At 43.5% G+C, this 20,077-nt stretch overlaps 2 protein-coding genes across 2 annotated transcripts; one reads left to right on the top strand and one right to left on the bottom strand.

The window, feature by feature from the left end:
- Window positions 1-3,382: 3,382 nt before the first annotated feature.
- Window positions 3,383-10,064, top strand: LOC120742681 (transmembrane protein 185A). Its single transcript, XM_040046110.1, has 7 exons — window positions 3,383-3,600; window positions 4,690-4,866; window positions 5,794-6,001; window positions 6,569-6,652; window positions 6,771-6,947; window positions 7,850-7,973; window positions 8,335-10,064. The coding sequence occupies exons 1-7, from the start codon at window positions 3,563-3,565 to the stop codon at window positions 8,583-8,585; spliced, it is 1,059 nt and encodes a 352-aa protein (XP_039902044.1). The 5' UTR covers window positions 3,383-3,562; the 3' UTR covers window positions 8,586-10,064.
- Window positions 9,931-20,077, bottom strand: LOC120742680 (crossover junction endonuclease MUS81-like). The gene is made up of 17 exons (XM_040046109.1): window positions 19,990-20,077; window positions 19,668-19,818; window positions 19,063-19,192; window positions 17,945-18,033; window positions 17,617-17,757; window positions 17,450-17,530; window positions 17,265-17,353; window positions 16,420-16,602; window positions 16,148-16,327; window positions 15,640-15,767; window positions 15,428-15,540; window positions 15,057-15,176; window positions 14,365-14,460; window positions 13,056-13,184; window positions 12,866-12,969; window positions 11,870-11,953; window positions 9,931-11,130 (listed from the first exon to the last, which is right to left on the bottom strand). The coding sequence occupies exons 2-17, from the start codon at window positions 19,806-19,808 to the stop codon at window positions 11,064-11,066; spliced, it is 1,875 nt and encodes a 624-aa protein (XP_039902043.1). The 5' UTR covers window positions 19,809-19,818; window positions 19,990-20,077; the 3' UTR covers window positions 9,931-11,063.

The following is a 20,077-nucleotide window of genomic DNA, read 5'->3' as shown; positions in this document are numbered from 1 at the left end:
AGATAAAAGAGCAAACAGCACTGTAAACCTGATTCACAATGTGAAAATACTTTTGCATGTTAAAAATATATTAAAACTCTTAAAGTCTTTGTTGTGACGCTCCAAACTGAAGGCAGCGGAAACTAGTTTGCCTTTGAGATGTGATAGAACTTGTTCCACTTATGGCAAACTAAATGGACTGCACATAGTTTAGAAATATACTTACTCGTGTAATTAAGATCAAACTAACTAAAGACCAAAACACCGCAGAACCATATGTGACCAAGTGGACTTCAGGGACTAGTAGCCACAACTCAGGAAGCTCCACTCTGAATTAGCAGACAAAGGTAGGGGTGGACTACTTGGGCAAAGTGTAGGGGGCCCCGGGCAAACCTGTGCCTTTCAACATGTCACAATGGACATGTCGAACCTTGTCCAAGTCTCCCACAGGGGCAATGGTATATACAGCCCCATTCCCTTGAGGTGCCCTGAACACCTGGTAGGCAACGGAGCTCCATAGGTCCTGGATCTTGTGCCGGCCCCGGGCACTGTGATCTCGAAGATACACCAGTCGACTGACCTGTAAAGGCGCAGGGTGGACTCTCTGATCATGCCGCTACTTGAGACAGTCAGCGGCCATTGACAACCGTGTCCAAGCTCCTCAAAAGCCACTATTAACCTGGCTTGATGCTCAGCAATCCTGTACTTTTCCTGGCACTGGGTCCCGGGCCAACGCTGCCTGACCAGTTCAGTGGTACGCTCAATATCCTGGTGCACATGGTCCTTGTGCAGTTGTCTCAAGGTCTCAACCCCCACCCCCTCTTGAGACGGGAAGTCTACAGTCTACAGCTTAGTAGCAGAGGGTAACACCGCGGGACACCGAGCCTGCTGAAGCAGAGTTGGAACTGAAAGTCCCAGGCACCACACTCTTGACCAGGCTAGAGCCTGTCTCATACTGTTGAGAGAGAACGTTAGGATTCCCATTGCTGCGGCCCGAGTTGAAGTTGAAGTCGCTCCACCAGAACTCAGACCAGCGCTGTACCGCCAAGTTTCTAAGTTGTTGCAGCTCCTCTTCCATGGCGATAATCCTAGACAAACCAAAAACAAGGGAAAGTTAAGGTAGTGAAATGCTAAAATCCTGTTTCTATTCTTCCTGAACCTGGATGCTGCTGTCTTGTCTACAATCAACCACAAAAAAAAGTCTTCAAATACTATGATCAGTACCTAAATAAAACAATTTACGAGACCCTCAACCTCAAATGTGCATCCTGTCGAACATAAATGAAGCATCAGGTCCCAGAAACTGATCCCTGGGGCACAGTGCGCTCAGTAACTGGAAAGCAGAAGATCTCTGAGTAACTTAACAATGAATTCCATGTTAAGAGGGATGTGAGCAGTTATCCAGTGGGTAAGAGAATCTTAAGAGAAATATTAATGGTGGGATAGTTTGAAGAACACTTGAGAAGATTCTCTGCAAGCTGCAGTGACTGAATACCTGAATTATTGTTTTTTTTAACCACTTTGAAGAGTCTCCTCAATAGATACAGTAAGAGTTTCCATCATAACAGATACTGTTCAGTTTTCTGACTAAAACTGAAACAACCGAGTACAGGCTTTCACTGACTGAAATTTACATACAAAGTGCTTGGATTTTTATTTTCCACTTGAAAAAAAAGATTATTGTTTTGTTCTATTTTCGTGACCATCCATCCATCCTCTTCTGCTTATCCTTTTCAGGGTGGCGGGGGGTGCTGGAGCCTATCCCAGCTGTCATAGGGCAAGAAGCGGGGGTACAGGTCGCCAGTCTGTCGCAGGGCCAACACACAGGGACAGACAACCATCCGCACTCACATATTCACACCTAGTGACAATTTGGATTATCCAATTAACCTATCCCCACAAGCTGCATGTCTGTGGACGGTGGGAGGAAGCCGGAGTACCCACATGCAAACTCCACACAGAAAGACCCCCACCTGATGGTGGAATTGAACTCAGGACCTTCTTACTGTGTGGCAACAGTGCTAACCACCGTGCCGCCTATTTTCATGACCATCAAACTGATTTAATTTCAGTTAATAACTTCCTACTCTCTTCATTAACTGGAACCAGAGGGGAAGTTCTTATTGCTTGCACAACAAAGCACCTTGCAGGGTTTGTTCCCACGCTGGCAAAAGTTTACTGCAAATGATAAATGATGCTATATTTTGTAAAACAACATTTTATCACCTATTTTTTAACAACTTTCTCAGTGCACATGTTGCAGACACGGGATAATATTTTGCTTAAACTTTCAATTAAAATGTCAGACTAATAATAATCACTGGATAGATAATGGAATTAGGAACAGGGGCAGACCTAAAGAAATGTTCTTAGGGTGGCATGAGGGCAGCAGGGAAGCTACTTTTTTCACACAAAAAAGTCAGAAATCTGTAGTGTTACGAACAAAATTATATATTATCACCAAAAATGTAAAACAAATTTTTGATGTTTCACTGGGTTAATGCACTTATCTTCATGCTTTTTCCAGAGTGTACTCATCAAACATCTGCACTCAAAAAAAATGAAATTGGGTGGTTGTTAGATTTACAAGATTGAAACTTCTAATTTGAACAAAATAATTTAACATTTCTATGGTGAACATAATTAAATCAAATAGACAATTTGATGTAAGCTATACCAATCAGTGTAAAATTAAAACAAAAAACAAAAAAATATCTTTCACATCTCGTAAGTCTTACACGAAATAAAAAAATACATTTTTTTTATTTCGCCATGTGTGCAGAGTGTTATATTTTTTAGTGCTGGCTTGATATTACTAAAAAATTGGGTGCATCAACACCTGATATATGGATAACATCTATAGAGGTGCATATAGCCAAACCTTTACAGGCTTGCTGTCGGATACTTGTGCACCCCTGCCTCCTCAGTGCCATGTGAAAGTGTTTTTTTCTGAAGCTGGAGGGGTTATTACGAAAAAAAAAAAAGGGAAACTCACTGAGTCCAAGCACAGTGGAAAAAAATATATTATTTCTTAATAAGACTGACTAAAGTTTTCAGGAGCACAATCACTGTGTCATTATTTGAAAACACTGCAAAAGTTTTACATAAACGTCTCCTGTCTGATTGGATTTATTTAAAGAAGAGGGCGTCACTAAGTGACAATAAAGATTTGTGACCAGCAGGGAGGGGCTGTGTGCACACGAAGCCTCAAGAAACTTAGACGAAAAAAAAAACTTACATAAAAACAAATACCGGAAATCACTTTAGCAGAGACCTTGAATAATAATACAATTAGTAATAGTATAAAGAGCAGTAATGCTATTACTAGTTTAGTCTCTGTAGTTTTTCCTCCAGGTCATTAGGTGGCGATGATCCGGCCGATAAAATTAAATCACATGATTTCCGGCGGAACGTTAAGAAAAAATAACAAAACAGGGTGGTATGGCAAAGAGGTTGTGATGAAGCCAAGGCATAAAGCTCAGTTACCGTTGATATTACTATGTGTAGCGTTCGGATTAGGAGGTGAAGGAGCGGACACCGAGGGGAAGCCAATGTTAGCCAGTATCGCATTGTTTTGTGCACCATGAATTTACGAGGGCTCTTTCAGGACTTCAACCCCAGGTAACGTAGCTGCGTCTCAGCTAGCACCGTAGCTAGTTAGCATGGATTAAGTGTTCGGTGAGATCGTCTCTCTGCTGTTTGGAAAAGAGAGTAAAAAGCAGACTCATTATGCGTGTGGAAATCACGTTCTCTGGTTTCTGGTTAACCTACAGGGATACCTCTCAATAAAGTAACTAATGCTAACTAAAACCTAACCAAGGCCCGGCTAGCAGGCTAGCTGTTACCACCGATGATTTGCTAGTTAAAGACAATTTAGTGTTGTCTACAGTGGATTGTGGCTCTAGTTGTGTTATGTTTCCTTTTGTTTCAATTGCCACTTTTCGGTAAAAAAAAAAAACCCAAAACAAATAAAGCGAAAATAAAAAATGATTAAAATAAAATTATTTGGCATTTGTGCACATATAGTAGGTAGGTATGGGTACACAAGAAATACTGTGTTCTAAAATGTAACCAAAATTTTATTTGTTAAAGTTGTTCTTATGTTGACCTGCTTTTCTTAAATTGGAGCAAGTTTGTCCACATGATTGCTGACAGCTAAGACTCAATACCCTACATACTGCACTCAACATATCTACCAAACTACCTGTCAAAAAACAAGAAAACAAAGTTTTAGAAATCTGTCAAAAACTATTCTAAGCTCTAAGGCAGGGGTGTCTGACTCCAGGCCGCTAGGGCCAGAGTCTGCAGGCTCTAGATATCACCTTGGGTCAACACACCTGAATCAAATGATTGGTTCATTACCAGGCCTCTGGAGAACTTCAGGACATGTTGAGGAGGTAATTTAGCCATTTGAATCAGCTGTGTTGGATCAAGGACACATCTGAAACCTGCAGGACCCTCGAGGCCTGGAGTTCGACACCTCTGCTCTAAGCATTAACCATTACACAAAGTTTTAAAAAGGATTTTTGTAATTACCATTGGGTTATGGCAGTTGTGGTATAAACCTGTCTAATACAGTTGTTAAGCATCTTATAATAAATTTTCAAGTGGGGAAAATGAGCTTTCCATATTTGCCTTTAACTATAAAAACTGCAAAGCTGCATCTTTTTTCATCATCATGTCTTTCATTTTTCCTCTCTTCTGTTGCAGCAAGTTCCTAATCTATTCTTGCCTGCTGCTCTTCTCCGTGTTGCTGTCCTTGAGGCTGGATGGAGTTATCCAGTGGAGCTACTGGGCTGTGTTTACGCCAATATGGCTGTGGAAGCTGTTGGTCATCATCGGGGCGTCCGTGGGCACCGGAGTCTGGGCCCACAACCCTCAGTACAGGTTAGACTCTCTCACTTGTATGTGAATTGGTAGTTAGAGTGTAGACTGTCTGTAAAAAGATAGACGTTCACTATTGCTTAGTGAAGTCCCCTTGTGAAGCTTTTCCTCAGGCTCTGTTTTATTTTTGTAGTCATTTTTACAATTCATATTTTATTCAGTCTGACCTGAGTGTAGTGATTGAACCTGTAAAGTAAATAATGGAAGTGTTTACTGGGGTAACAGAGCGAGGGAAGCGGGGCAGTTTTCCCAAAGTCTCCTGTAGCATCAGAAATCTTTTTTTGCAAGCAGAGGAGTTGTTGCCTGCTGGACAGTGAAAAGAATGCAGGGTCGGCTTCACTTTCTCAGAGAGAAGCTCTGTCCATCTATTCTTACTGTCTGTGGTTTAAAGTAACTAGCAGACCCTGAACTGTGCACAGCTCTTTGCATTGGTGTTAGGTAAACAACTGTATACTGTTACATTTACCAGAGCAGTACTGATTTTTAGAGTGATGAATTTGTTAGACAAAAATAAATATGCAAATATGATGATGCTCACCCAGACTTCATCTTCTTATTGTTGTCGTCTCGTTTTAGACTTAAATCAGTGGCTTATTTTGATCATTTGACAGATATAATCAGCGGTCGCTGGTCTGTACTACAAATATTAAAATTTGGGCTGACAGTTAAAATTCATAGCTTAACGAACGTGGCATGTGAACACAGTCATAAGTTTGTCACATGGTGCTCAATGTAACTGCCAATATTAATGATTTGTACACCCTATAAGGATGTTGACATTTCCATTACCCTGGGGAATGTTAATGAATTCATCTAGGAGAAGATTGGGAACATACGTTTAAGTATGGTGATAGCAGCAGCCCAGGTTCAGCTTGAATGCTGAGATCAGGGCACCTGAAGTGTTTTAACCTTTATGATGACCTCTGTCAGGGCTGAGGGGGAGACGTGTGTGGAGTTCAAGGCCATGCTGATAGCGGTGGGGCTCCACGTCCTGCTGTTGATGTTCGAGGTGCTGGTGTGCGATCGGGTAGCGAGAGGAAACTACTTCTGGCTTCTCGTCTTCATGCCACTCTTCTTTGTGTCACCCGTTTCCGTAGCAGCGTGCGTCTGGGGGTTTAGACACGACCGCTCTCTTGAGGTAAGGCGTCTGATTTTTATGAGGAAACTCAGAAACTATGATCGCAAAATATCACAAAACTACACTTTTCCAGCTGTTTGTCAAGATTCAGTGTCAAAAGATACAACAGTGAGGGGTTTGTACTTTTGTTATCCTCAAATGTTTTATTCATCAATCTTTAGTCAGTCGTTTGAATTAAAGCCTGATCCGTGTCTGAAGTCTTCTGCATACTGTTCTTGCATTATCAGACTCAACTCAGGCAAAGTTGCACTTTTTTAAACATCGTGTATGAAAAAGCAAGAAATGGTCTTACGGGTAGTGCTTTCTGTGAGTTGAAGGTGTTCATGACATGTGAAGGTCTTGGGTTTGAATCCACTGGCCAGCTGTGAAGTGTTTGCATGTTCTCCCAATGCCGGCGTAACTCTTGGTCTCCAACAACACTGGTTGTTTTTGTTGCATCTTCTGCATGGCTTTAAATCCCACTGAGAGTGTTCATATGTAGGATGCGTGTAACAGAATAGGCAGTTTAATAAAAGTACAGTCCTGAACTTCTGTCCTGATTGTTTCTCCCTGTCTTCCTCTCCTCAGCTGGAGGTGTTGTGTTCAGTAAATATTCTGCAGTTCATCTTCATCGCTCTGAAGCTGGACAAGATCATCAACTGGCCTTGGCTGGTGAGGCACACAAAACATGCCACTTATTGTGCTTCCATTGTGACCACAATCTGTGCTGGTCCTGAAGCCCTCTTTGAACTTGCTTTAATGAAACCCTGCCTGTGTTTGTGTGCTGCAGGTGGTGTGTGTCCCACTGTGGATCCTCATGTCCTTCCTGTGCCTTGTTGTCCTTTACTACATCATCTGGTCAGTCCTCTTTCTCCGCTCCATCGACATCATCGCCGAGCAGCGGCGAACTCACATCACCATGGCGATCAGCTGGATGACTATCGTCGTACCGCTTCTCACATTTGAGGTGAGGCGTGAAGTCTGCATCATCTCGTGTTGTTTAAAATGGCTAGCTGTTTGGTCTCCAATGTAAAGGCCAAGACTCAGCAGTCCATCTGCATCTTAAGGACAAAGGTCACTCTTTCAAGGATGCCAACGTTCACATTTTGGACAGAGAGGACAGATGGTTTGAGAGAGGAGTGAAAGAAGCCATCTATGTCCACTGTGAGCGACCATCTTTGAACAGAGGCGGTGGTTTATGACACCAACTCTCTGCCATCTATAATCCAGTTTTGAGATCCCTTCCCAGAGGCCTTAACGCCCACTCACATCCTGGGCCATCTGACCTCAGGAAATCACATGATAGTGTGGGCTAGGTTTCCCAGTGAGCTCACCTGAAACCCTGGCTGATTGTGACCTACACCCGTTTTCACATCTAGGCTTATGTGATTAGGTAGAGGATCATCAGGGGGTCCTTTTGTCCCTCTCGGGGGGGAAACTCCCACTAGGTTTAAATCTGGGACTCTCCATCATTTGATCCCAGAACTGAAAAAGCTTCTCGGATGAGAGGTGAAACGTCTTCAAGCAACTTAAAGAAGTCCAGACGCTTTTCTTTGTAAGCTCCGTAGACTCTTACAGTCTTTGGCTCATGCTCGTCTTCTTTCTTTTCATCTTTCTTGTTTTTTAATAAATACAAACTAAAATATATTGTAAAGCGAGCTGGAGAGAATGGCGAATAAAAAGCCTTGCGAACTAAGGCACAGTTGAACAGTCTAAAGTGGGCTGTGAACCACGCTCAGCGCAGGCACTTAGACCATAAAGACAGACGCTCCTGTGGTGTCTGGTTGGTAGAGTCAAAAATCGCTGCACACATGCATGTTTTTTCCTCCCAGCAGCAGGATGTCTGATAACATTCACATGTCTTTACAGATCCTTCTGGTGCACAAGCTAGACGGTCACAACAGCCTGAGCTACGTGTGCGTGTTCGTCCCTCTGTGGCTCTCCCTGCTCACACTCATGGCCACCACCTTCGGCCAAAAGGGAGGAAACCACTGTGAGTATCTGCAGCTGGACTTGTGGTCCCTGCTGCTGCTGCTGTTTCAGAAATCCCACAACTTTCCCTTAATATAGCTTCATTAAAACTTTTCTCTTTCGATGTTTGTCATTTCTCGGACTCCAGCAAATAATGTTCTATGAAGCTGCTGGTTCTGTAAATCATTTGGTCTGTAAAATGTGAGGAAAAATAAATGAAAAGATTATATTTTGACTCTTTGATTGACCTGAGAGTAAATGAGAGGAGGGTAAATTTCCTTTTAATTATTTATGTGGTCATATTTTAATAATATTAAACTTTGTTTGCAAATCAAAAGCTTTTCATTGTTTCTCTCTTCTGCTCCGTCCTTATTTCCGATCAGGGTGGTTCGGCATCCGGAAGGACTTCTGCCACTTTCTGCTGGAGCTCCTTCCCTTCCTGCGAGAGTACGGCAACGTGTCCTATGACCTTCAACGTAGTGAGGACCCCGAGGCGGCCGAGGATCTGCCCGTCCCTGAACCGCCGCCAAAGATTGCCCCCATGTTCCACAAGAAGACCGGCGTGGTGATCACGCAGAGCCCCGGGAAATACTTCGTCCCGCCACCCAAACTCTGCATCGACATGCCGGACTAATGGCGGGTCAAAGCATGAGCAGTCGTGGGTGCCGAACTAAAAAAGCCAAAACCGCTTCAGAGACTGTTTCTTTTGTTTTGTTTTAAATCCACTCTCCACTGAAGGATTTTGGCCCCCCCACCCTGAACTGTGCATCAGCATGCCCAGCACGGGCAATCCACCTGAACTAAAACGGCGATGGATCCAAGATCCCCGCTGTCCTCCTGACTTGCTGCCTTTAAAGGGTGAAATCGTGGAACCCACAAGGGGACAGCTTTGTTTTTCACCTCTCGCTGGAGCCACACTGTTGTTGCTGACTCCCAGTTGTATCCGTGGTGAGGAAACATCCAAGACTCTATTGGATCTAAACTTCAGGGTGACATGATGCTGACATCAGTGAGAACTGGATGCGTGTAGACTTCAAATGTTCGCTCTGAACTGCTGTAGATCTTTGCTTTATGTTCAGAGGATGTCAAAATCAACACTTTTTGGGTTTGTGACGGGGACCATTGGAGAGGCTCCATACAGGGATCAATGTAACCCGGTCCTTTCAATTCTCTCTTCATTATTTAGGTGTAAAAAAAAAAAAAAAAAACAAGGGTGTGGGGCTCAGAGGAAAAGTTTCTATCTTTTTTGTTCAGGGCTGCCTTGGAGCAATACTTGTGTGTCAGTGCATTGAAGCAGCTGTTGGGCTGCTTTCTGATTGCACATTTGGAGAAAAGATTCACAGGGCTTATATGTAGGGCTGTGCAAAACTACACGATCCCCAATACTCTGCCCCAAACATGCAAGTTGTTTAAACGAATTAGTTTGGCTAAGAGGGAACTTCTTCACAGCCACCCCAAACGGGAGGAAAGAGTAAAGTTCTGTTTTCCAAAGCGTTCGTGCACTCTGCAAGCATTGCTTTAAGACTACCCTTGAAGGAAAAAAAAGCATCTTTTCTTTAAAAAGAAAAGGAAATAGCACTTTGTTACTATGTTCCAGGAGGAACCCAGTTTGAGTTGTTGGATTTTTCTATTCCTGTTTAGTTTTTGTTTTTGTAAATAACACAACTTGTCAAGTTAGGGACCATAGCGGTGACGAGAGTGGGTGGGGGTAAAAAAGTAAACGCCAATCATGCACTCCTGATTTTTGATTGGCTGTGCAATCTTTCTACCATCCTCAATCTTATGAATGCAATCTGTGTGACTGCAATTTTAAGGTGATGTAGCATCCTTAACATTAAACTGACAGCTTGGGTTTTTGATTGAAGAAGTAAGGAGTTGAGCAGAGTTTAGAAGCTAACACATATCTGCATTAAGTCTAACCGAGAAAATAAAAATCTTGACCTGTTCAGGAGATAAAGACAGCGTGCCCTCCCCTCTTCTTTTTTTTAAACTCTCCCTTCTATGCTGCCATTACCTTTTCTTCTCGTCATTGCTGGGGGATTGTCAGGTGTCACTAAACATACCGGGTTTTTGTTGTCTGTATATTTATTTCAGAATTAAACTGAGAAAGTAATCCAGCCCTGAATTATTCTTCACTGTGATCGTGCCACAAACAGTTCCCGTGCTGCGCTCTGGTCTAACAGTGCTTCAGTCGGCATGCAGCAGTCTGTCTCTGCCTCTTGGATCACTGATTGACTTCTTTCTGTAAAGTGGGTGAATGTCAGAGATCGATTCTATGGGTCTGACACTGAAATATGATATTCATTGTTTTCTGGGATTAAACTCCATTGTCACAAGACAGAGCGATGTCACATCATGTTTTGTTTTTGGGCCGGAGGTCCATGGAGAAAAAAAAAAAAAAAAAATAGTATCTTTAGGATCTTCACCAGCAGCCCATCACAAAATACGTTTGTCCTTATTTCTTTAGTCGACTCTATTAAAAATGGTAAAGAGGACACAGTTTACCAGGAATAAAAGTATTCTTGCACCAACAAGTTGACTCCCAAGCTGATTCCCTTAGTTGACGTAGCATGTGTCAGCATTGGTGTGTCCTTAAAAAAATTTGAGAAAACTTGGTAAGTGAAGGACCAAAGAAGCAACAGGCCTAAAAAAACTAGAATTGATGAGCGGTATCCGTAGTTACGTCCTTAAGAAATTCAATCATTTAATTTCATTTAAATAGCGCGAATTCAAACAACTGAAGACCTCCTGGGTACGCAGGCTCCACTCCCATTAGTGTGCACGAATGAGCAGTAACGCTGGACAAGCTGGAAAGGTGCAAGCTGGCTTACAGCTTTAAGACTTCAGCGTCTGGGCACTGGATTTGGATTCTGACTAGAAAAAGTTAAGTGTTATTTAAAATAAACTTTATTTGTGCACTAATGGGCTGTGTGAACTTCTTCAAACAGGAATCTTTTATTAATATCAAAATATAGCAGTGTCTTGACTTTTATATACACTTTTACATAATCATACTCAAAATGATGCTGTTCAAGTAAAGGAGGACCTAAAAGTTAATGACTGTATAATTCACATTGTTGAGTATACTTTGGGACCACCTCCAGGGCCGCCCTCATGTCAGAGCTCCTTGTGTACAGTAGAGCTGATAAACTGTTCTGCTCAAAGCTGGACCCAGGTTCCTGAAAAACAAGCCAACAGGAGAAAGCATGAAGCATTCACACACACACCCAAGGCACTGTAGTGGTTTGTGGTGGTCAAAGTATCAACACTGGAAGTTCATGACATTGATTAAACCTCTCTTGTAATTCTTCCATCGCTACCTTTCTCTCCACAGCCACGCTAATCCAGTTGCGTATTAATATTCTCTCCAGTGTGTCCACCATGAACAAGTCCGACTTATTGCCGGCAATCTGAACAAAGCTCTCATTACACTTGTACAGGGATCAGAAAGTCAGATATTCTATACTTGTACCGTGAGAGGTCAAATGTCTTCTCCACGTCTGCAAAACAGATGCAGACTGGCTCTGAATTTAAGCCACATTATTTTTCTTGAAGCTGAGGTTGAACTAGTCGATCCAGCACCCTGCCACAGACCTTCCATCAAAGCTGATCTTCCTCAACACACCCTCCAGTCCCCTTTCTTCAAAAAGGGGGAACGCCACTCCAGTCAAAGGGCACTTTGTATCACATCCACTATACCACAGCATACGCAGGAAGCTTCTTTCCCTTCCTGACGTGTCTGTCAGAATCACTTCAAGACTGACAAAAAGTTTTATTCCATTGCCTTTCCAAACTCCTTCCACAGCCATATTTCTGCCTACGAGCCCCTTCCTCAGGCCTGGCATCTCTGGTCACACTCAAATACTACAAACACCACTGGAAGAAGCCAGGAAAAAATGTGAAACTGTATTTACAAACCTTTTGAGCTTCCCGTATCGGATCGAGGAGAGGAGTTTCTCTTTCTCTGCTTCACTTGCGCACTGTTCATATGCTGTCAGAAGACTGAAAATGACAGAAAAGACAAAGATTTAATAAATAGTCCTTCATATCTTACATTAGTGTGACTGCTCTGACATGTTTAGTTATTTTGTTCTGTGGCCACTCTATTCACTCAGCATCTAAAATATCCAGATGGCCAGTATCAGTACCCTACTGCCATACTGATTTTTTAAACATTAGGTGCAGATCTTTTAAATATTCCTGCAATCAGATCCACATATCCTGAGGGTGCCTTTAGTTAGTGTGTTTTTTTGGACCAAGCTGCCTGCTGATCAGAGATCAATTAAATCTGTGCCGATTACAGATGTGCACAATACACTCCAGACAAAGAAGAAGAAAAACAAGCCACACACTAAACGATATGATGTGAAAATGCATTAATGCAAAAGACGTATTATTAAAATGTGGCAACTACCTCAACAAAAATTTAAACTTGAAATGATAACAAAATAATAGATCATCCATCCGTCCACCCGTTCTGAGCCCTTCCCAAATGACTGAACTCCTCACCCCATCTCTAAGAGAAAGCCCAGCCACCCTTTGGAGAAAGCTCATTTCTGCCGCTTGTCTCCATGATTTCGTTCTTTTACGTTCAAAATAACTAATAACAAACAAATTAACAGAATTCCCTACAACAGCTCCACCTGGTGGCAGACGACCACACTGGTCATCATTTAAAATGTTAATGGATTAAAGCTGCTTGTTGATTTGATTGTACACTTCTTTATGACGCACAGGAGGAAATAGCCCTAATCTAACAGGCAGCGACAATAGATAAGGAACTGTAACTATTGGAGATCATAATCCCTCCTGGTCTTTATTTTTCGTCTCCCTCTTGGCTGTTAACTTAAGATAAAAGCAAATCAGGAACCCCGGTGAGCTGTGGAGTATGCAGTATACTGTACTACCAGCTACCTGTGTGGTGTGCTGTAGTGTTCCAGTATAGCAGCTGCTTTGTCTCCAGACAATCCGCTGATCTGCATCAGCTGTCTGGCAAACACTTCTCTCACCGTCTGACACTACAGGGGAAGAAAGAGTGAAGCCAGGATTAGAGACGATCACCAAGACAACCAGTTTAATTCAGGCTTTTGAAGCAGATTCACACCTTGTTTTTGACTGCACCGTGGTTGAACTCTGCAAAAGACATAAGGGAGCAGGAGGGGAGCCCTCTCTCCTCTTCGTCACTGCCTCCATCGCCCTCCAGCTCTCTGGAGCGACAGATCAGCGTTCGGTTCTGAAAAATGTTTAAACAGGAAAAAAGCAAAAGTTACAGTTAAGAAAGATGTAAGGCTGATTTTATGTTATGTTAACAGTAACATGATCCTCATGGCCCAACTAACAAGTGTTGTCATGCAGTAGAGACGTGCGCACAGGTGGAAACTGGTGCTGCCTAATCTCAATGTGACAGCATATATTCAGATGTAAATCTTACCAGCATCGACACAGTGGGAAACGAGGATGAAACAGTTGCAAGGTTTCATGCACCTTTTGACTGTGGTTGACTGCACCACCCAGTGGCCAGAGGTGGTCCCCTTGGCATCCACAACTGCGGCGGTGGTGTCCAGGGCATTTTTGACAAATTGGGTTTCGCGTTTCAGTTCATTACAGAGCTTTAGTCTGCCATGACTGACGGGGGGTCAGGATCCACCGCACCACTGCAGATGACCCACAAGCTAACAGGATGTGCGAGCAGTTTCACAGGTCGCTTAAGGCTGTGCTCCATGCTTCTCTAACAGATGGTAACTGGGTTGGACCACCTCCAGTGGGGTTTTGCTGGGGCTGCGCTCTGCAGTTAAGGAGGATCTTGGTGCCCCCACCCCAGTGCTTTGATTCAAGTGGACTTGCTTCGTGCTCCTGGTCTGGTGCACCTTTGCCCAAAAGACTTCAGAAACTTTAGAAAGTTTGTTTTCGTCAGGCATGATGCCCATAGGACACCATGCGTCTGAGACTCAACATAGGGAGACTATATGTGTTGATACACTTAAACCCGCACACATTATTGCGGACAATCAAGTAGTGACAGCCCAGGTCGCCCGCCGCAGCCGCCCACCTTCCACAGGGTTAAGGGTTTCCCCCCTAAGAGCACCGCTCAACCGACAGAGCTCGAGCTTTCTTCAGCCTTTCCTGACCGCCCACACCAGCCTCATTCTCAGGACAGAGCTTCCTCTACCAGTTCTCTGCCTCCCAGGTTCAGCCGTTTGCTTAAGCCCAGGGTCCTGGACTAATAGGAGACCCCACTGGGTGTTGGGAAGGGGAAGCACCACTAGGTGGCTCCACTCACACCCAGTGTGTTAGAGTTTTCACGCCTTGAGTGTTCAGCTGTGTGAAGCCCAGATTAAAATACTGGGCTCTCTCATGTCGCCCTTACATAACTCCACAATGTAAAATTGGAACATGTATCTTTTTGTGTTTACCTGGTACAGTTTAGTCAGGAATCGTGTCATGATGGTGAGGTACGCCGCCGACTCTCTCACATCCTGCACTCTCTTCACAAAGAAACCGTCAACCACCTAACACACACACACACACACACACACACACACACACACACACACACACACACACACACACACTATGTAAATACCATACACATTAAACATGGTTATTTTATTAGTTAAAAGTCGAGGTTAGAAAATAACTATGTTGTGTGTTTTGTGTGTTTATTTGTTATGGCGCTGGTCATTAATGTAGCTCAGAGCCAGACGAGCAATGCTGTGATTACATCTAATCATGATACGAATGGTAAAAAAAAAATTAATGAAACTCAAATATCGGCAAGGAAACAAAAATTAGACAAAATATAAATCTACTGTCACTGGTCGCCTCACTAGCTACACCTGCTCGACTGGTTTGACGTCTCTCAATTTCTGCTGCAACTTTCAGATGGAAAGATAAAAAAGTAAACAACAGGAAAGCATGGATCTTTCTCGCCAAAGTTTCGGGCTGATGGTGTAAGGGTGTGGGGATATTTTCTTGGTACTTGGTATGGTAGAGATGCTACACAGGTGCCACAGCGCACCATCTTCTGATGGCTGCATCCAGCAGGACACCACAACATTTGTTTCAGTTTGAGAGTGACCCATGTGGCCCCACGTGTGCACTCTACCTGTGTGTTGACTATGGCCTGCTGCAGTGTAGTTTCAGGTAAGCTCAGGTGAGAAGCAGCTGATCCACACTCCTCCACTAAATAGATGGGCTTATGAAGACCGCACCTCTTCAGTCGGAACTGATGGAGGGAAGAAAACAGACGAATGAACAAAAGCAGGAGGTGCTGCAGGCCGACGTGAGACGAGGAACAAGCACCGGGTTCTGATGATGTCACTACTTTATGTTTTCCAGTTCATACTCATGTAAATTGAACTCAGTTTGGGTTCATCTTGCTTGTAAAAAGCACAAATCATCACCTGTAATTTTGAAGGCGGCGTGCCACCTCACCGATTAATAACTGTATTGGACAAAACCGGGCTGCACACCGACCTTCTGTTCCCTGAAGCGTCCGTCGATGATGCTGCCGCACAGGTCGTCCATCCTCTTCCTCTCCACTATGTAGTCAAGGACCAGCTCCCTGCCTACAGGCGCTCGCAACTGACCTGAGACAGAACAATCCTCCCTGTAAGTTAAACAGGCGTGGCGCGGGATCCCTCCCATCAAACGTCAACACTCCCACTCTCTCCTCCTGTATGTGTTACCTGCAACAGGTGCCACCTTTTCCCGAGCCACCCACAGGAAGTCCCCGACGTTTAGTTTCCTGATGTCAAAGTTGACTCCATTTCTCTGAAGCTCTTTCACCAGCTCCTGCTTACGATGATGACTCCCACTACATAACAAATAAATACATACACAATTCAATTATATTTATTGAGGTGCTTCACATGGTAAGATAAAGATCCTACAATAATACGGTGAAAACCCAACAATCAGACGATCCCCTATGAGAAACCACATGGCGACAGTGGGAAGAAGAACTCCCTTTTAACAGGAAGAAACCTCCAGGACTGAATGGAGCACAACATGGTTGTAAGAGCAGTCATCGCATGAGAACACAGTAACAACAGTTAGGTCAGTAAATGTGAATGACTGTGATAAATACTGCTGATATTAATACACATATTTATACGTACACGGCTTTTAATATATTTAAATTCATCAGTAACATCAGTAGCGTGTTTCTTACATGTTAGAAGGCAGATCTCTTACCCAGTGGTCTCGATGAAGTCAACACAGAGCATAATTTCATACGTTCCGGGTAGGAGACATTCTGCGTTCGGCTTTCTGCTTGTCGTCATCGTCGTCTGTGAATCCTGTGGTTTCCCCGATGAACGCACGTCGTCCACGTCGCAGCTAACCTCAGTGACGGTGGGTTGTCTCTCTGCAGGGCTGTGAAAAGAAGAGGAATGCTTTATTCCAAGAGGGAAATAAAACAGGTAAAAATAAGGAGATGAGGATTCAATCTTTTAGTTTCCACTCACTGTATTCTGTTCTCCTCCTTCTCTTCTTCATCTTCATCACTACCAGTGAGGTCTACGACGGGATCGTCTTCCTCAGTCGCCTCTAACTCACTCCTAACCGCCTCTCTGTCCCCGTCTGTGTTCGTCTGCTCTGCGGATGCCAGTCGCTCGGCCAAAGTCAGACCTCCTTCTGTCAGAGAATACCTGAAAGAAGCACAAAGTTAGGTTATACGCAGGCAAAGAAAAAATACTGCATGGTGGATTACATCTTTGTGGTCGTTGGCAGAGTTTAAATAAAGTAGAGCTGAAACAGCAACAACTGTTAAGTTTTAGCAGCAAGTGCGACAACAAAAAGCAGCCAAGAAGCATCAACTTTGTCAAATACAGCAGAAGAGAGAGAGACTAGAAATTATTTGATTTGTTAACAGTCTGATTACTAAGTTGATCCTAATTTCAGTCAAAATTACACCGATTCTTTTTCTTCTTACCAAAGCAGATCATCTGCTTCCACCTCACCCTATCATCCTCCTCCAAAACCCTCTGCAGGTCCTCCTACACTACATCCATGAAGCACCTCTGTGGCCACCTTTCCTCCTGCCTGCCAGCTCCACATTCAGCATCTACTATCCATCTCAGCCCCACCTCTTTGTCTTCAAGCCTGAGACTTCAGCCTGAGCTGTCCCTCTGATGCATTCATTCTAATCCTGTCCAAATAAGTCAAAAGCTTAATTTCTAAAAAACACGTTTTACTACCTAAATTAGCTGCACTTAAAACACTCAATACGAAAATAAGCCGACTTCTACAAGACTAAAAGAAAAGACGTGAGGTTACAGTAAAAGCACTGACACGCTTCAAGCAGCCGTACCTTGCAGGATTGTGAGTCTTTATCACCAGGTTCTTCTGGATCAGAGTGCTGACTGAGCTCCAGGCGGTGTACTTACTGCCTAAATCAGGCTGCAGACAGAGAAAATGAAGGATGGACGCTTCACGAGAAGACGGCGTGCATGCAGACGGATGAAGAACACATGAGATCGAAGTGAAAGCACTCACCACAGTGAACGATTTGTCACAGAGATGCTGAGCTTCTGCCTGCAGCTCCATCTTAAACATGTAACCTTTACTACCAGGGACCTAGACAGAAAGCACACGGCGGTAATGAAACACCGGTTTAACACTGACTGATGCTGCAGTAGTTGGAAGAAAGAGGAAAAATCTACCTGAGTTTCTTTGTAAAGAGTCAGCAGCACAGCATAGCCCCCGGATCTCTTCTGGGGGACATACTCCCTCTTCTTCTTCCTCCCCCCATCTCCTCCTCCATCTCCTCCTCCATCCTTTCCTTGATCAACTGCAGCATTTTTCTATGAGGAAAAAATAGTTACACACTGTAATGACAATGGAAACATCCCCTCATACTGCAAATATCTGGCTGAGGTTTTTTTGTTGTCGTTTCTGATGCTTCTACTTTTACTGTAATCACAAAAAGCATTTATTGGTGTGAAGGAAAATATTTATTTCCATGAATCTCCTCTTTGTTTCCAACTTTACCTTTTTGGATGGAGCCAGGATGATGTTATTGTCTGATCGGCCAGGAGGGGGCGCTCCTTTGGGGAGAGCGTGTATAGAAGCGTCAGCACCTGGAGCAGAGGAACAGGTGAAGACACGGGAGCTGGGTAAACTGGTTGGTTTGTGATACGTGATTTTCACAGAGTAAATATCATTTAGAGGTCACTCGACAAGGCTCACACGTCTCTGCAATGGTCTGACCGAAGAACACGTTACCAGTTCCACTGATTATTTTTTATCTTTTTTTGTTAACAACTCCCTAGTTTTACTAATCTCAGAATCTCTTTACAGAGTCCCACCACGATACCTTCTTTGTTTAGTGAGATGCTGTATAGTGAGAAATAAAAGAAGATTGCTTCAGTTTGCCATGTATTCTTTCAGCTCAATATATGTTGATGTTTGTTTGTTTTACAGGGTAAAATATACCTGACATTAATGATAATGTTACAAAACTGCTTTCAGTGATCTGGGGTTAAGCGTCCATTAAAAGCTCACTTCCTCTACTACTACAGACTAAATATTTGTTCCTTTAATGTTTTATGATTTGATGCAAAACTACAGACACTGAACACAACATAAGTTTATTGAGAGGTCAACAATTACATGAATACAAACTTCCAGATTTGCAAAGCAAACTTTGCAATGATGCATTTTTTGTATGATTTTCTACAGTTTTGCTCTTAATTCTACTTTTTAATCACAAGCTGATGTTTTTAAATGCCACAACTGCATTTCTGAAACTTTTGTCTCGTCTCCCTCATAGTTAGTCCTTGGTCTCTTTGTGTTGCTAATGTCAGATGGCTGCCCTTTCCTGTCCCTGGTTCTGTCGGAGGTTTCTTCCTGTTAAAAGGGAGCTCTTCTTGACCACAGTTGCCAAGTGCTTGCTCATAGGGTATTGCCTGATTGTTCCTCCCTATCACTTTTAAAGTGCATTGAAGCGGCGGCTGTTGTTAATTGATGCTGTATAAAGAACTGAATTGAAACAGTGAAGAAAAGTAACACACAAGTACACATACAGTGAAATCTAGTCTAGTTCTGTGTTGTAAACATATTAGCGTGTGTTTTGGATCATCTTATCCACCCATGCGTTTGCTTCTTACCGTTCTCTCTATAATACCGTTGCAGCTTTTCATCCAGTATCTTACAGATGCCGTCTCCGAAGTTTTGGAGGATCTTTGCCTCTTTGGCGTTCTTGAGCGGCAGTGGATATTTATTCAGAGAGTTGATGGCCTTAAAAAAGACAGCAGCACACAAAAATAAATAGAAATTAGCCATTTCTGCTTTCCTGGTGATTTATATCCCTTTTAATTCCACATTGTCCATCAAAAACGGAAAGCTTGTAGACACATGGAAGGATTTTATTTGTTATATTTGTCCACAGTGGTGGTTTGTGCACCTCACAGCAAGAAGGTTTATGGTTTGAACCTGCCAATCGCTAGAGCCTCTTTATATGTCGTCTGTGCCTGCATGCTTCCCTCTGGGTACTCCAGCATCCTCCCACAGTCCATGCATGCATTTCAGATTAACTGGTGTTTCTAAATTGACCTTGGGTGTGCCTGTGTCTGTGTGTTAGCCCAGTGGTGGACTGTCGGCCCAGGATGTACCCAGTGATAGCTGAGGTAGGCTTCCACCCAGAAGCCAACTAGGATCCCTCTTGCTTTAAGGCGAGAGTGCTAACCCCTGCTAACCGCTACATCCTCTGTACCTTCTGGTAGGTGTACTGGATCTTCAGTCCTTTCTCCTTCGCCTCGTCCCGGAGCTCGGTGAGCCACTTGAGGAACAGCGGGTTCGGGCACGAGGGCAGGGCGCGTTTCCGACCCAACCGGACCGGCTCGGTGGCGGGCATCCCTCGGGATCTGTCGGGAAAAGCAGGAATCGATTTAGCCTGTGTAAGATAAAGTCAACCCCAAATACAGTTTTTCAAACAAGCTACGGGAGCTCTGCGGGTTCAAAGACGTGTGTACAGACAGTTAGATCAGACAGAAATGTAAAGAGAAGTTGTGTGGATGTCCTATAATGCTGATTACCTTTCACTTGTTGACTAGGAACGGCTACTGGCGCCTTGTATTCAAAGACACAGCCCACTTCCTTGTTGACATATGTCACGTGACACAA

This window comes from Simochromis diagramma, unplaced genomic scaffold (assembly GCF_900408965.1).
Source record: "Simochromis diagramma unplaced genomic scaffold, fSimDia1.1 OVJJ01000338.1, whole genome shotgun sequence".
In the NCBI taxonomy this organism is placed as follows: domain Eukaryota; kingdom Metazoa; phylum Chordata; class Actinopteri; order Cichliformes; family Cichlidae; genus Simochromis; species Simochromis diagramma.
Note: the sequence above shows the minus strand (reverse complement) of the source record. Positions and strands in the feature narration are given on the sequence as shown.